Genomic DNA, 14,872 nt, shown 5'->3' on the forward strand with positions numbered 1-14,872 from the left:
AACCCCTCGGGGCAATAAAATGCTTAAGGGGTTTTATGTGCAATTCTTACAGCTGCTTCAGCACAGCCTGAGATCAACTGCCTGCTCTCAGCTCTCTGCTGGGTGCTCACCTGGAGGAGAACATCACTGTCCCTGGAGGTGCTCAAGAACAGTGAGGATGTGGCACTGAAGGACACTGTTAGAGGGCAAGATGGGGGGTGGGCTGGGGTTGGACTTGGGCATCTTAAAGGTCTTCTCCAACCTTAACGATTCTATGATCCTAAGTCTGACCTGCTCCTGGGGGATGAGCTGTGAGTGGATATTTGTTCTTCCTAATCAGGACAGTTCCAGCTGGCCAAAGCAAGCAAAGCACTATCACACACAGGGGGCAACGACCTGCTCACTTTGTCAGTGCAGAAACAAAAGTGAAAACAGGAAAAGTAGAAGGTTATCTGCTTTGTGAACTGACTGACACCGGCATATCAATGGAAGCTCTTCCAACATGTTACGAGATTGCAGTTACACCTCTGAAAACAGATGTTGGCTCAGCACTGGAAGGGAATCAAACACTCCAATTCCAGCCAAAGAAGCCTACATAGCACCACGAGTCAAGTGTTGTGCTTGGAAAATCACCCCACAGAAGCTCCGGTTCCTGCAGGAGGTTGAACTGTTCCCCCATTGCATGTGTTGGTATAGAGGAGTTGGTCCTCCAGGCCTTGGAGGACAGTGGGTGGAAGAACACAGTGACGAGGAGGAGGTGGCTTCATACTGCTGGGAGAGATGGATCTCTAGGGCAAAAGAAAGGCTGTTACGTTCAGAAGGAAGGCTGCTGGAGGAAACCTTCCCAGAGCCCCAGAACAGCACACTGAGAAGTACACACTAGTGAAAAAGCAGCAAAACGCTCTTTTTTTTCCCCCAAGAAAGGGAGCTAGATTACCTGAAGACCAAGAGGAGAAAACCAAGCTGTCAGGACTGCAATGCTTGCACACAGGATCAGATTCTTTTTATAGAGCTCTGGCACAGCAGAAACATTCCCCTCGAGGTTTTATTAAAGATATAAAAGGTGCACTTAGCACTGAGCAGCATGACGTGCCCTCACTCATTTCAATCACACAAGCACACTGAAACCGGACGGCGATTTTAAGCATCTCTGCCAGGTTTTCACTCCTCAGGCTATAAACTCTCCCTTAATACATCACACATTACCACAGCCCTGTTCTCTTTGCTCTCCTACAAAGCCAACAACCCCCTCTCCATGTTCTCTCCCATTAGCAACTAAAGCAAAAGGCATCTGGGGCAAAAGACGGCTTTGGAAGACTGGCTTCCCATCCTTCTCCTTCCTTCTCCACCAGTGTTTGGAGGGACCATGGAACTGAACTCATACAGCCAGATAGTCCAGAAGACCTTCCTCCTGTCCCCATCAGTAAGCACAGGCCATGAGTTGACATGCCAGCTTACAGCTGCTCTGCGTTAGGAAACCAAAAGCAAAAGCCTTGTTCCCGTGTCACATTTGGAGCAGGTGACATCACAGCAGTGCTTCACAAGGGATGGCAGGTCACACGTTAACCTGTGATGCTCCCAAACTGGAAAAGCCCAAGATATTCAACACTGCACTGTAAAGGCATCTTAGGGCTGCAGATGTCCCAGCAGATACACAAACACAAGCACACTGCTTCAAAACTAAACTCTCAGCACTATTAGAAGATCCACTTCATAGCAAGCGCAGAGCACACAGTGCAATTGTATTGCTTGAACCACACTTAAAGCACCAGCATCCTCGCTGCCTCCCCCACCAAAGCAGCTTTTCAGACTTACAGAGGACCCAGCTTATTCCCAATGCAATGCACAGCAGCAAGGCCCAGCCATTGCAAGGTACGCCCCTATGGCACATCTATCCCACATCCCTGTGTCATGATTTGGGCCTCACCCACAGAGAGAGCAGAGCAGGAACAACACGAGGATAGAACCATATGTTAACAGAGGTTGGGTGGCACCTTGGGATGCCTCAAGTGCAACCAAACTGGGTTTGCTGTGTATTGTGTAATCTGGTATCTATAAAAGAAATCACATTACATGACCAGGTACTTAACACACATCCCAGTCTGCTCCCAGTCAATCCTTAGTAAGACCCAGCTGCTGTGAACACCAAACAGCTTCAGCAGGAGTCCCACACACTGTCTTAAGACAAAGAAAGGAAAAACACAAACCAACAATAGGAGCTGAGAGCGTGCGGTGCACATTCAATTTAAGCCACACAAGACTTAAGATGATTCTGTCACCTTCCATGAAAGATGCAGCAACCTGCCAGCAGCATACAAATAAGAGACGACTTCAGGCAGAACGGCTTTTGGTTGGAGAGCTGCCTCATCTCCTGCTGCTCACAGAAATTACATCCCAGGAGAGGCTGAGATGGGAGCCCGCAACAGTCTCACAGCAACGCAGATACAGCAAGCAACAAGGAAAGGAAAAAACTGCTTGGATGAAACAGTGTATTAGTTTCAGCTGACCACACGTAATAAACCTGTAGCACATTCTGCTCTATGAGACCTGCTGAGTAACACCTAAGTGGTAACATGGGAACAATAAATTGCAAATGCGAAGCTCGCAGCATCAGGATGTATGTGTACACACCTGGAAACAGCAACACTTGAAGGTACCCATCCTAATGACAATGAATGGGGCTTCCAAAGCACACAGACCCTACAATCAGGTCAGGAGGGCCTCTAAAAAGGATTGAATGAAGTTAAGATTTGATCTTTGGTTTAATTCCTAACGAGCTGCAGGCTCAGGTGGCACCGCTCACCTGCTGCGCATCTTCTGCACATGGCAAGGCAGAAAGATGCTCATTGAAGCACATGCTCCACTCTTGCCCGTGATCCACCCGGAGACAAGAGGCACTCTGTCCTGCTGGCAGGAGCCCTGCGAGCTGCTCTGAGCCATGACCTCCGTGCTTTACACACCTCCAACAAGGGCCACCACTCTCCACAATCACAGGAGATCTGAAAAAAGAGAGGTTGTGAACAGACACGTTGGCTATGAGCAGCCCTGCTGCATCCCAGCACGTGGCTGCCTCCAGCTCACTGCCAGCACATGGCACCGTATGGCTGTGCTGAGGAAAGGGCCCTTCTCCCCTCATTAATAATGAAGCCACACTGCTGAGGCACCCACGCCAACCCCCAGACCCAAAGTAAGGAGGTCTTCTGCATACAGCAGCAATGCACAAGCAGTAGGTGTGAAGGACATCCCTTTCTGCTCCGCTCCTTATGAAGTGCTTAGCAAAAACGTTTAGCTGCTAATAACAGATTTTAGGCATCGCTGCTTCATGTTAAAGAAGGAAAGGCAACGCACCGACTCCTACAGCACCATATTTATCTTCCCATGCAGTGCAGAAACCACTCCGAGCTGCTGTGAATGCCTGCACAGAGCTCTTTATCAAGAAATACATGGGGAATTAAGACTATTTTTAGGAAATGAAGGCCCTCCTCCATAGTCACGGCGGGGACACACGTCTATTCAGTCGTGATTTCAGAGCAGGAATATCCTATCTAGGAGAGCAAGAGTTAAAAGGAAAGGCAAGGAAATAAAACAGCTCAGGAAGGTTGACAGAAACACAGCGTGACCCAAAGGAGCGTGAAGGGAAGGGCTGCTGGATGCACACAGCTGCCGTGCATGACAGCTCACTCCTGACATGCACACGTAAGCCAGACTGCACACTTACGCTGCAGAATTTCATCACAGCAACATGTAAACGCTGAGCAGCACCGACACAGCGCTGCGTGACCAGGAGCCAGGAGCCAAGGGGACGTGCTCTGCTTCCTGCTGCCAGCTCAGCTGTGCCAATGGCCCCGCTGTGCCAACGGCCCCGCCGTACCATGCCTTCAAATTGGCACTTTGAATTCTGAAGTTGATGTTTGCGGGGCCTGGAGGTTCAATGCACGCAGCCGTGTGAGTCAGCAGCGACTGACCCAGGAGCAGCAGAGCCAGCCCTGGTTGCAGCAAGCCCCGTCCGCCCGCAGTCATCAGACAAAGAGAAATGAAGCCATTAATTATTAAACAAGCTTCTCGATCAAAAGCAAACAAAGGTTGGTATAAAATGCATCCAGGGCCCTGCCAAGCTGACGGAGGAACGATTAAAATAATTGAACGGCATAATGAAGGTTTGATGGGGAATCTAACACCTCCGCCAGCCCCCATCCTCCTGCACACTCCAATGCAGGGACTTTCAAGACAACAACTCATGTTTCAGAGCGACTCCAGCACAGCCATCAGCTGTGGGTCTGAGGGCCCTGCAAGGAGCACAGGGCTCTGATGTCACCGTGCACTCAAGTCACCTACAATTACCAAAGTTACCTAGCTACAGTGTAATGAATATGCAAGCAGGACACGATATGGAAAGGTTCAGCAGTCTGACCTGCTGCAGCATGGAAACAGCCCATTAAATGAGGGCAGAGTGGTCCAGTGGTGAGTTACAGTGCACTGAAGGGAAAACAAACCAAACCAGGGAGCCCTGAGCAAACTGCCACTGCCTCCATGGAGGACGGCTGAGGACAAATACAACAATAAAAGCTGGAGCATCTGACACCAGAAATGGTCAGATGGTAACTGCTCTCCCATAGGTACCCATGCAGCTGGGCCCATAAGCATTACCCATATTCACAATCATCCCCAGGAACTAAAACCGCAGCATGAGCGATGCTGTCTGAAATCCGCCTTGAGGCCGCACTGCAGGTTGCACCTACAACCCCCAAAACCAGAGTGCACTGCTCCTCTGGCCACCTCAAAATGCAGAGCTCACTGCAGCAAAGCACTCACTTCTGCTGCAGCTTCATCCAATAAAGCACATGGGCCATTAGGCCAGATTTAAGAGCTGAGGGACTCCCTGCATGCAGAGAGAACAGAGGAACCTGGTGTGCAAACTGACAGCTCAAGCGCCGCGTTGACTTGCATCGTGTCTCTGGTTACAAAGCACCCAAGAAGGGATTCCTCAAAAACAGGAAAAAGAACAGTGATTAACAGCAGAGCACCATATGGAGAAAGCAAGCACCCTGTGAAAACAGGAGGACTGGGAACAAGCATCACAAAAACGCTGGTTAAATACAAGGAGCTCGGAGTTACCACGCAGCCACAGGGCTGGCTTGAAAACCTGCACGTTGCCATCAGCTGGAGGATGAGAAATGGCCAAGGACGTTCAGCTGTGTTTGCAGAGAGATGAGGTGCTATAAAACTGCTGTAGGGAAGCATCTCTCCCTTCACTTAGATTAAATATAAGGAAGACGTTTCAACACATAGGTACAACACTGGCAGAGGGGCCTGCAGAGGCTATGCAGTTGGAGATTACTCAAAGCTCAACAACAAAAGGTCCCAGCTGTCCCCATAGGGTGGCCCCGTGTGATGCAGGGGGTTGGGACCAGAGGCATCTTTTCCAGTTGTTCTGTGATTCTCGCCCCAGCTCTCAGCTGGAGCCAGAAAAGAACCATCTGGGTTGTGCTTATGATATTAAATACGTTAATCAAGAGTTAACTGCTGGTTAAACAGAGCTATGCAAAGAAGCCTGTTCTGGGAAGCAGCTTTTCCAGGGAAGCAAGCTGCTGTCCCCTCCCCATAGCAGGGCAGGGCAGGCAGGACAGCTAATCTGCTCCAGGCACCAGCTCGTCCCTGCAGGAGCACTGCCCAGCACTGAAAGGGGAGCTGAGGCCGCGAGCTGGCCAGGAGCCTTTTGCATCATAACTATGAGCAAATTAGACACAGCATGAAATATTTCTTTCCTTCTCCATTTGGCACAGCTTTAAGGCACCAAACCTGGAGAGGAGACAGCAGGAAACTCGAGCTAGCTGAAATAAGAGCAAGATACTGGGAGAAGGCAGCCCACATCCAGAACCTCAGTCACAAGAGCCAGCACCAACCTCTAATGAATTAATACCTACCTAAAGATACTCTCCTTGAAAACCTGTACCTGCCCGAGGTGATTAGGTTCTCCTATACACACACTCTAATTAGAGATAATGATAAATCTGCAAGTGGCAACCTGCCAGCACTGTTTGGAAAGAGAGTTTGGCTCATTAATGAGACAAGTAGCTGTGCCACTCTTGAGCACTGCTTCCCAATGCCAACATCACCTCTGGGCTGTGGACTTCCATGTTAGCCAGAATACCCCGCAACCTAAAAGAGACAGTCAAGGGCAATTAAGTAGAAGCAGCCAAGGAGCAGCCCAACCTTCCAAATGCCAGTCATTCAGAAGTAATGAGAAAGTCCTGGTCTTCCTGCAGGTGAGTCTCCTGGATGAACAGGGCCAGCAGTGCTCCAGGTGCTGTCCTGTAATTAGATCCCAGGAAGAAGGCTGATGTGCATGAAGCTCATGCAGTGTGTCCCCTGCTGCGCCCAGAGGACCAGTCCTGCCTTTTCTCAGCTGTATTTTAACCATGCAAGCACGGCCCTGTGAAACGCAGCTGCCTTTATCAGAGTCCAGCCTTTCCCTGTAGAGAAAGAAGAGCCTGAGGACCCTTGTATCCTGGACCTCAGCATCTGGAAGAGGTCAATCTGAAGACCAGGAACCCCCTCCTCCAGGGCAACAATTTTGCTGTGCAGCTCCCCATCCCTTCAGTCCTTGCTAAGCTAAGCAGTGAGCAGCAGGAACTTGAAGCAAGAAAAGCTTCAGTCTGCAGCTAAATCAATACACCCAAGGAAGCCACTTAGGCAACAGGGAACAGCGTTTTGATGGAGCTGACAAGCAGAATGAAGTTTTATCACCTTCTTCAAGCCAGTCCTGAACAAACCCAACACCCAAATGATCGAGGAGGTGCATCAGGAGAACAAAATGCAAATGGCACGGGTGCCAAAAGCCACAGAGCACAGTGAGGCACCTGCAAGGACACAATCCAACCTGCACAGCACAAAGCACCCATGGCTGCAGGGCTGGCTGTGAGTCCCTCCACATCACATTGGCACAGCTTTCTGCTGCTGCTCAACTCGCTGCCCTGGGAGCTTTCTGCAGTTCCAGCCTAAAACATATAAAACTGCCTTAAAAATAACCTTAGCTGTACAAATATCAAGCGGTTGCTGGAGAAAAGACACTTGTTTGCTCGTGACAGACCTGGCAGTGATACAAAGACAATATTCTGACAGGGTTACAAGAGGAGCACTGAGCTCCAGCAGCTGAGCCAAAGGCACAGCAATGCCTGGCTGTGTCTGAGTGTGCAAGGAAGCAGGATCAGAGGGATGGCTGGCTGCTGGGTCAGTGCAGGGCTGTCTGTAGGGAGCAGCTCTGAGTTTGGGGTTACACTGACACAGCCCAGGGTTGACCTCAAGGCTCGTGTCGGGTTTCTCGCAGGAGCCGGGTTGGTTCCATCAGCTGCCCGGAGCTGTGACCCATCACCCGCCTGCAACGCGGGGTCATGGGGAGGGTAGAGAGGGGCTGAATTAGGGATGGACACACAGCTCCGCTCTGCCCGCACACACGTTCAGCTCAGTGAGCCTCCAGACAACACCTGGCACCACTCATGGCTATAAACCTGTACGGGCTATAAACCTGTACGAAGCTCCAACCAGCCGCAGCACCAGCTCCGCTCCCACCCACTCAAATAGCACCGAGCGGCCCCAGCGCATCCCACCGCTAAGGATCAACGCAGCCCCGCTCCGGTACCTGTAGTAGCTGAGCAGCCCGTTGCTGAGCACGAACCAGCGGCGCTGGTAGCCCTTCAGGTAGTTGGTCCACTTGAAGAGCCAGCCCTTGTACGTGTCGGATCCCGGTACCGCGGCCGCTCCCCCCGCCGCCCCGCTGCCGCCGCCGCCCCGGCCCCCCGCTCCCGCCGTGTCCGCGCTCATGGCGCGGCGGCCGGAGCCCGGCAGCTCGTGGCAGGCCAAGCAAGGGACGGCGCTGAGCAGGGAGACCAGCCCGCGGGTGCTGCCGCTGCACAGCGCGGCCGCCTTCCCCATAGACCCCGCGGCGCGGCCCCGCGGCCCCGACACGCTGCGCTGCTCTGTGCCGGCACCGGGATGGGGCGGCGCCGCGCACACGTCACGGGGAGAAGGAGTTGGATATGGGGGGAGGCGGAGCGAGGCCAGAGCGCCCCCTGGCGGCGGGGCGGGAATGGAGCGCAGCCCCTCGACCCCCATTTTGCTCCCGCCGCCATTTTGCGGCCCCCTCAGCACCGGGATTGTCTCTTAGAGTCCCAGAATTGAATCACGGCACAGATTGTGTGGGAAGGAGCATCACAGCCCCACATCACCACATCAGGATGCCCAGGATGGCGTTCCCTGTGGTGTTGGACCAGGCGGCAGCAGCGAAGCACCACGTTTGCCACCACATCCCTCACCTTTGTGCCCCCTCCCTCCTAAAGGCTGGGATCTCCTTTCCCTGATCTGGCTGATCTGCTCTTATCCCACTAATCGCATCACCGCTCGCTGAGCACCTGCACGTGCACCTCCTCCAGTTGGCATGAATGAAGGTGGAGGGCTGTTAGCCATATGGAGCAGCAATGGAAGAAGTCCATTGCAAGAGAAGAATTTCTTGTGGCTGCAAAGAAGCGAAGAAACATCCTTTGATCGTGCCTGAGTAGAGAGGAGTCTCACCTGATCCTGCCTGTCACATCCTTGAGTCCAGGCCTGAGTGATTCCAGGATGCGCTTGGCAACGTGCATAGGGCTGCACACAAGATGGCAAAAAAAAAACCACTATGATTTGTATTGAGGATAATGTCACAGTGACCCCATACTTTTAAGCAAATAAACCATCCAGGAAAATCTGGCAGGGCTGCTGTGTGATCTGCACTCAGGCCTTGAATATCTCCAGGGACTCTCGTCCTTAGCAAAACGGTCCCTTCTCTGCCTCGGTTTGCATAGAATCCATTTGCTATAGATATCCATTTATGAACAGAGGCAGAGAGGGAGCAAAGGGCTGGTGGCTGTTGGGGATTTGCAGCCAGCATCACTGCACTGTCCTGGGAAAAGAAATGAAGAAACTCCAAAGTCGGGGAATACAGAAATGTCAGCTGGAACCTGGATCCAAATGCTGGTAGTTCTGGGACTTGTTAAATGCAAAGGAGTGGAAGTGTCATACTGGTAACATTAACAGCCAGAATGAAACTCTGTAAGACACAGCACTCAGTGTAAGTGTATCCATGACCAGTTTCAGCTCAAAGGGGCAGAGAAGTGAAGAACTCTGAAGTTGCTACACGGCTACTTAAATGCATTTGACTCATACTTCTGTGAAAGGGAAAAGCTACAGTGTGCTCACAGGGCATTGAACACTTGGAGGATCCAGGGAGAAGCATTAAGTCTTAAATCTGACACTGGCGTGTCAGTTCTTTTGTGGATCAGTGGTGATCCTGCAGCTTCCTCCTGTGGAAAGGGAAACATCCTCTCAAATGCACACAAGGAGAAACCAAGCCAGACAAAGAGCTTCATCCTACCCCCAGGAATGATTTTATTCCCATCTTCAGTAACAACAGAATTGGAGAGAAAGTAGAGTTGGGTAGACCTAGTCCAGTCCCTTCACCAGGAGACCTCCTCCATCTTTTAGAGCTAGCAAAGCTAAACCTAAAACAGCAAGCCTTATCTTCATGCCAACACTCTATTTAACTATGAGAGGCAGCTCCAGCCCTGGACTGTTTGGGCCTTAATGCAAATGCTATCTCAACCCTAATGCTTTTATCTGGAAGTGCTCTGTCTCAAAGGAGTCAGTGACTTTGACAGGAGAGTAAATAGATGTTGTGATTATTTCTTTCCCTTCTTGCCTTTGCCCTTGCCCTTGCCCTTCTTCTTTTTTGGCTTGAAGGTACACCGGATCACGTAGCCTCTCCAGAAGGCCTGGATGAGGGTGGCAGCGCGGGTCATGACAGCCAATTTCTCCAAAGCTTGCTTCTTCTTCTCCTCATTTAACCTGCGCTCCTCCTCAATCTGGGTATACTCCGGGAGAAGCACAGCATGTTTCTCCATCAGCAGGGACAGCTCAGCCTTTTCTTTGGTGTAGGCAGCATGAACCTCCTCAAACTCAGCCTGCCAAGACAACAGATAAATACCAGCTACAGCAATACTGAGGGCAACCAGCAGCTTCTCTCTATACAACCCTAGGTAAGGATTCTTTTACCCTTACATCTGGATGGAGAACTGCCCCTCACATCTATGGCCTCCTGTGTGAGAGCCAAATGTCCATTTGATAGGGATGCACCTGAACATGTCAGCTCATGGGAGAGCAAAATGCTTTAGAGAGGATACCTGTTTTTCTGCCATGTCTGTGTCATATACCTCGACCCAGTTCAGAATTTCCGCCTCCATTCTGCCTTTTCTCTGAAACAAAACAAGGTAGGTTACTTGCTGGCACTTGAAGCTTGGTGATACAAAGCTAGGAGGGGTGGCTGACATACCAGAAGGCCACGCAGCCTTCAGCCAAACTTGGACAGGCTGAGAGCTGGGCAGACTGGAACCCAATGAGGTTCAACAGGGGAAAGTGCAGAATCCTACACCCAGGGAGGAATATCAGGGTGCACATCAGTACAGGTTAAGGGCTGACCTGCTGCAAAGGAACTCTGCAGAGAAGGACCTGAGAGTCCTGGTGGACAGCAGGGTGACCATGAGCCAGCAGTGTGCCCTGGGGGCCAAGAAGGCCAATGGTATCTCAGAGTACATTACAAAGAATGTAGCCATCAGGTCAAGGAAGGTTCTCCTCCCTCTGCTCTGCCCTGGGGAGGCCACATCTGGAGCAATGTGTGCAGTTCTGGGCTCACCACTTCAAGGCAGACATGGAGCTGCTGGAGAGAGTCCAGCAGAGGGACACAAAAAAAATGATGGGCAGCACAAAGCGCTGCTTTCCCTGATGTGGAAAGGCTGAGAGCCCTAGAGAAGGCTGAGAGGGGTCTTACCAATGCCTATATATATTTAAGGGGATCAAAAGGATCAAAAGTCAAGAGGATGGGGCCAGGCTCTTTTTGGTGGTGCCCAGTGACAGGACAAGGGGCAGTGGGTACAAACTGGAACATAGGAAGTTCCATCTGAACACAAGGAAAAACTTCATGACTTTGAGAGTGACAAAGCACTGGAACAAACTTCCCAGAGGTGACAGAATCTCCTCAGGAGATACTCAAATCCCACCTGGATGTTTTCCTCTGCAACCTGCTGCAGGGAACCTGCTTTAGCAGTGGGGTTGGACTAGATGATCTCCAGAGGTCCCTTCCAATCCCTATGATTCTGTGATTCTGTGTAAAATCCTGAGTTAGGAAACAGCATCATAGCTTTGAGCTCTAGCATCATCATATTTGAGTAGAACATCTCCTCCTTGTGGCAAGCTTGCTTCAGCTGACCTATATTTTGCTCCTGATTTGGGGATTCTCATGGAACAGGCCTCCGCTGCCTGAGGCCAAAAGCACCTTATTTGTTCACTAGTACAGAGCTGGATGAGGGCTGAGGATTGAAAGACATCAGAAAGGCATGTTATGTGGTAGGAAATGAAAACATCTCATGGAATGAGGCAAGTAATCAACAAACTGGGGCAACCACCCTAGAACTGAAGTAACAGAGAAATGGTAAACATGAAAGCCCTACAAATATGGAGCCTCTTAAGAGGTATTTCTAGGTGTAAGACAGTCTAGCAGCAGTCTAACCTAACAAGGTCCCTCCTGTAAATACAGCTATTTGTACTCTGTGAGAGAAAGATCAGCCAGAGCCCACCACAAGCCACATGATTTCCTGTATGACACTGGCCCACAGACTTCCAAGCCATCATAGGTCAGACAAGGCATTTCCCGTCTCTTGGCATGACAAAGACGATATTAGGCCACCCAGGGGTACAGCACATGCTAAGGAAAGGGAAAGGGGATCTCTGTGGCCAGTAAATCTCTCTGCATGAGCTGAGCAGCTCCTCACAATGATCACTGCAGCAGCCTGGCTGCCTCAGGAAAGAAAAAAAAATAGAAGAAAAAGAAAAAAGGCTGATAAAGCCACAGCATTAAAGGAGGTGCAGTTGGATGGCTCTAACTTGCATTTGATGCTTTGTCACCTGCCCAGCCTCTGCACTTTGGCTAGAGCACAACCTCCCTGTCGTGCAGCATCACAGCACTGTTTGAGGAACTTCCAGAGCTAGGTCAGGGAACAAGAGGAGGAACTGTGAGCAGGCGACTTCCCCAGCAGCACTGCAGGCTTCCTTTCTGCTGAAATCAGCAGAGCACGAGGACAGCACAGGTATATTCTGACAAACAGCGTGTGCATCCTGCCAGGAAATGGTAGGAACAAAATAGACACTTGCAGCCACACCAAGCAGCTCTACAACAGTTCTGACCATTTACCTTCCTGAGAGCCAGCTCTGATACTCGATGCTCCAGGATCAGCTTATTGAGCTGTTCCTCCAGCTGCTGAATGTCCTGCTGTAGCCTGGCACACTTAGCCTGGGAAGCTCGCAGCTCCTCTTTCTGCTGTTTTTCACCTTCCAACTTGATCTGCAGGAGGTTGTCCTTGCTGCATTCATCTACAGTTTCCATGCTGTTCTTGAGATCTTTGATCATATTGTCCTTGTTCTGGATCTAGACACAGAAAACCAGAAGGAAATGTCAATAGGGTGTGCAGGTGAAGCATAAAGTGGTCAGGAGGAAAAAGACACAGTCGCAAAGGTGGAGGTGATCTAAGAACAGGGACCTGGCACGACCAGATGAGGGAACAGAGTCAGATTTATGCAAGGTGCTTGAACCTGAGAATAAAGCCATAGAATGACCAGGCTGTACTGAGACTCACTGACACTGCAGGGTAAAGAAGCCGGCCTTGTCTCAAGAGGAGCCAAGATCATCCCTTTGGCTTCAGGTGAGGCTTGGATTGACTGCCTGGAGGACACAGCTCAGAGGGGCTGCCAGCAAGAGAGATCCTCAGCTGGGGGCAGTGAAACACACTTGTTATGCACTGGTAAGAAAGTGAACGTAAAAATCTCATGTGTCTCAATTCACAGACCTCATCTCCATCAGAACCATTCGGTGCAATGAGCACGAGACAAAACCTTCCCCTCTGAGCCCTCCTGCAGAAAGAAGACAAGCACACACATAAAACAAGGGATGGCTTGTCAGGAATCCAGGACTTGAATTCTGGCTCAGCTCATGGACTCACAAAAAGAACCTGGGAAATGCCCATTAGCTAATCCATCCAGCTGCCTTCACTGGAAAAGAAATGGTGTCATCACACATTCATTATAGATCTCCAAGGTAGCCAGTATTGGAGTTGGAAGTCTCACAAATGTTAGTTTTAAGAGCGAAGGTAGAGCTGGCATGAAAAACTGATTTTAATCAGAACAATCTCTCCCTGGAATGACTGTTCATCATGTCAGCAGCAGTGAATGGAGCCTCTCCCTGGCAGCTGGCACGGCAGCCCTGCTAAAATACTACTGCAGTCATTTGTGCCTGTCCTGCAGCTCCTTTTTAAGCTCAATAACTTGCTCCATTGAAGTTGGCTGGTGAGAACAGGTTCAAAACATGCCAAGTTTCAACACGAAGCATTCAAGAAACATTTCCAAATTCTATTTAGAATCCGATTTTGAAATCATTTCTGGAATCTCCCCTTTAGGACCTGTCAGAAAGGGCTTGTTTTTCAGCTTTTGCTTCAGCGACCCTTTGTCACCAAGCATTCTCATATACCTCCTCATCTCGGGTCCTGATTGCTGCTGCCAGTTCTGCCTGCAAAGCTGTGATGGTTTCAGTGTTCTTGTTGATCCGGAGGGAGACGTCTTCCACCAGCTGAACTGTTTCTTCCTCTTCCTTGGGACTAATCAGGAGTCGCTCAAGCATAAAATTCCTGAACTCCCTGAAGGCTTTGATAAATGCTTCAGTTGCTGGCTCTCTTGCCCAGACTTCATATTTCAGAGCCTTACAAAGTGAAGGGACGGCCAAGAAGAGCCTGAGGATATTCCTAACAGAACATTTCAGTTGTTGTTCCAGCAAATGGAGAGCAACCCTTTGCTCCTCCTGTTTTGAGATGTCCCCTTCTTCAGCAGCAACAAGCAGCAGCTCCATTTGGTCTGAAAGCTTCTTGTACTCCATCAGGCTGGTTGTGATCTCAGGTCCCAGCAGGTCAGCAAACCTGTCCAGAGAGCCGATAATAAGTGGGATCAAGGAGCTCAGCTCCAACTTGGCGATGGTCTCATCCAAGACAGATAGGATTCTCTCTGTCTCAAAGCAATTAGGTTTCAACCGGCGTGGATCTAAGCCCTTCATGGAGTCCACTGTGGTCATCGCCTTCTCTGCAGCCTCTGTTCCCATTATCAGGATCTTGTTTCTTTCCTTCGTGTCCTGCACTGATACTCAGAGCACAGCTGGGCTCCCTGCTGCCACACTTAAACACTTAGGAGTGAATTGTTTTCACGTCTAGAAGGGACACAGCATCTCCTACACGGGGCAAGGCCCACAGTGAGAGACCACTGTTGCTTCTGCTGCAAAATCCTCTTTAGTTTTGATCTCTAAAAGGAAAATGTGAGGAGAATATGAGAGAAACAGCGTCCTTAGGGTGCTGGGGGGGGTGTCATATCACATGCTGTCAAGCACCCAGGGCCATGAGCACCCCTGTGGGGAGGGGGGACATGAGGGGCTCCTGGCCTTGAAGCCGGTGCGGTGAGAGCTCCCAGCTCCTAAGCAGCAGCTGTGGCAGATCAGGCTGTATCTCTGCAGTGCTCCAAGGCTGTGGTTGGGGGCTCGCAGCGCCGTGCGGCCTCCAGCCGAAGGAAGGCCGCTATGGAGCCGGACCGTGCTGCCACCGGAGTCCCCCTGTTGCTAGGATTCCGCTTGTTGCGGGCTCTTTCCCGACACACATCACGACTCGAACCACTCAGCGCCTTCGCTGTCTTGACGGGCAGCGCTATTACTCAATAGAAAACGAGGAGAGGCCTTGACGTAGCTGTGTGGCCATCTTAGGGGCGGTGGCACTCGGAGTGC

The 14,872-nt window shown here is 50.7% G+C and overlaps 2 protein-coding genes across 4 annotated transcripts in view; both read right to left on the minus strand.

The window, feature by feature from the left end:
• The window catches only part of OSBP2 (oxysterol binding protein 2), a 53,097-nt gene extending 44,978 nt beyond the window's left edge, over positions 1 to 8,119 (minus strand). Inside the window, exons 1-2 of one of the 2 annotated variants that reach the window (XM_015878377.2) lie at positions 7,619 to 7,725; positions 2,783 to 2,978 (exon numbers count right to left, since the gene is read on the minus strand). In XM_015878377.2, the coding sequence (XP_015733863.1) occupies positions 2,783 to 2,919 (137 nt within the window). In that variant the 5' untranslated portion in view covers positions 2,920 to 2,978; positions 7,619 to 7,725. Of the gene's footprint in view, positions 1 to 2,782; positions 2,979 to 7,618 lie in introns of both variants that reach the window. The other variant, XM_015878376.2, reaches the window with a different exon arrangement.
• A 1,256-nt stretch (positions 8,120 to 9,375) lies between these two features.
• On the minus strand, positions 9,376 to 14,855 carry IQCD (IQ motif containing D). 2 transcript variants are annotated; one of them, XM_015878333.2, is made up of 4 exons: positions 13,583 to 14,855; positions 12,254 to 12,487; positions 10,191 to 10,262; positions 9,376 to 9,971 (listed from the first exon to the last, which is right to left on the minus strand). In XM_015878333.2, exons 1-4 carry the CDS (start codon positions 14,201 to 14,203, stop codon positions 9,690 to 9,692), a joined length of 1,209 nt encoding a protein of 402 aa, XP_015733819.1. In that variant the 5' UTR covers positions 14,204 to 14,855; the 3' UTR covers positions 9,376 to 9,689. The 2 variants fall into 2 exon arrangements, with proteins under 2 accessions (XP_015733819.1, XP_032303690.1); XM_032447799.1 differs by lacking the exon at positions 10,191 to 10,262.
• Between the last annotated feature and the right edge of the window lie 17 nt (positions 14,856 to 14,872).

The sequence above is a fragment of the Coturnix japonica genome, chromosome 15 (genome assembly GCF_001577835.2).
Source record: "Coturnix japonica isolate 7356 chromosome 15, Coturnix japonica 2.1, whole genome shotgun sequence".
NCBI classification, from domain to species: domain Eukaryota; kingdom Metazoa; phylum Chordata; class Aves; order Galliformes; family Phasianidae; genus Coturnix; species Coturnix japonica.

Bases quoted from the DNA above. Each gene is read 5' to 3' on its own strand.
- IQCD (XM_015878333.2), bottom strand. From the start codon at position 14,203: ATGGGAACAGAGGCTGCAGAGAAGGCGATGACCACAGTGGACTCCATG. The intron at 12,488-13,582 runs GTATATGAGAAT...TTCTGTGTCTAG, and splicing joins TCAGGACCCGAGATGAGGAG to ATCCAGAACAAGGACAATAT. The intron at 9,972-10,190 runs GTATCCTCTCTA...TTGTCTTGGCAG, and splicing joins CAGACATGGCAGAAAAACAG to GCTGAGTTTGAGGAGGTTCA.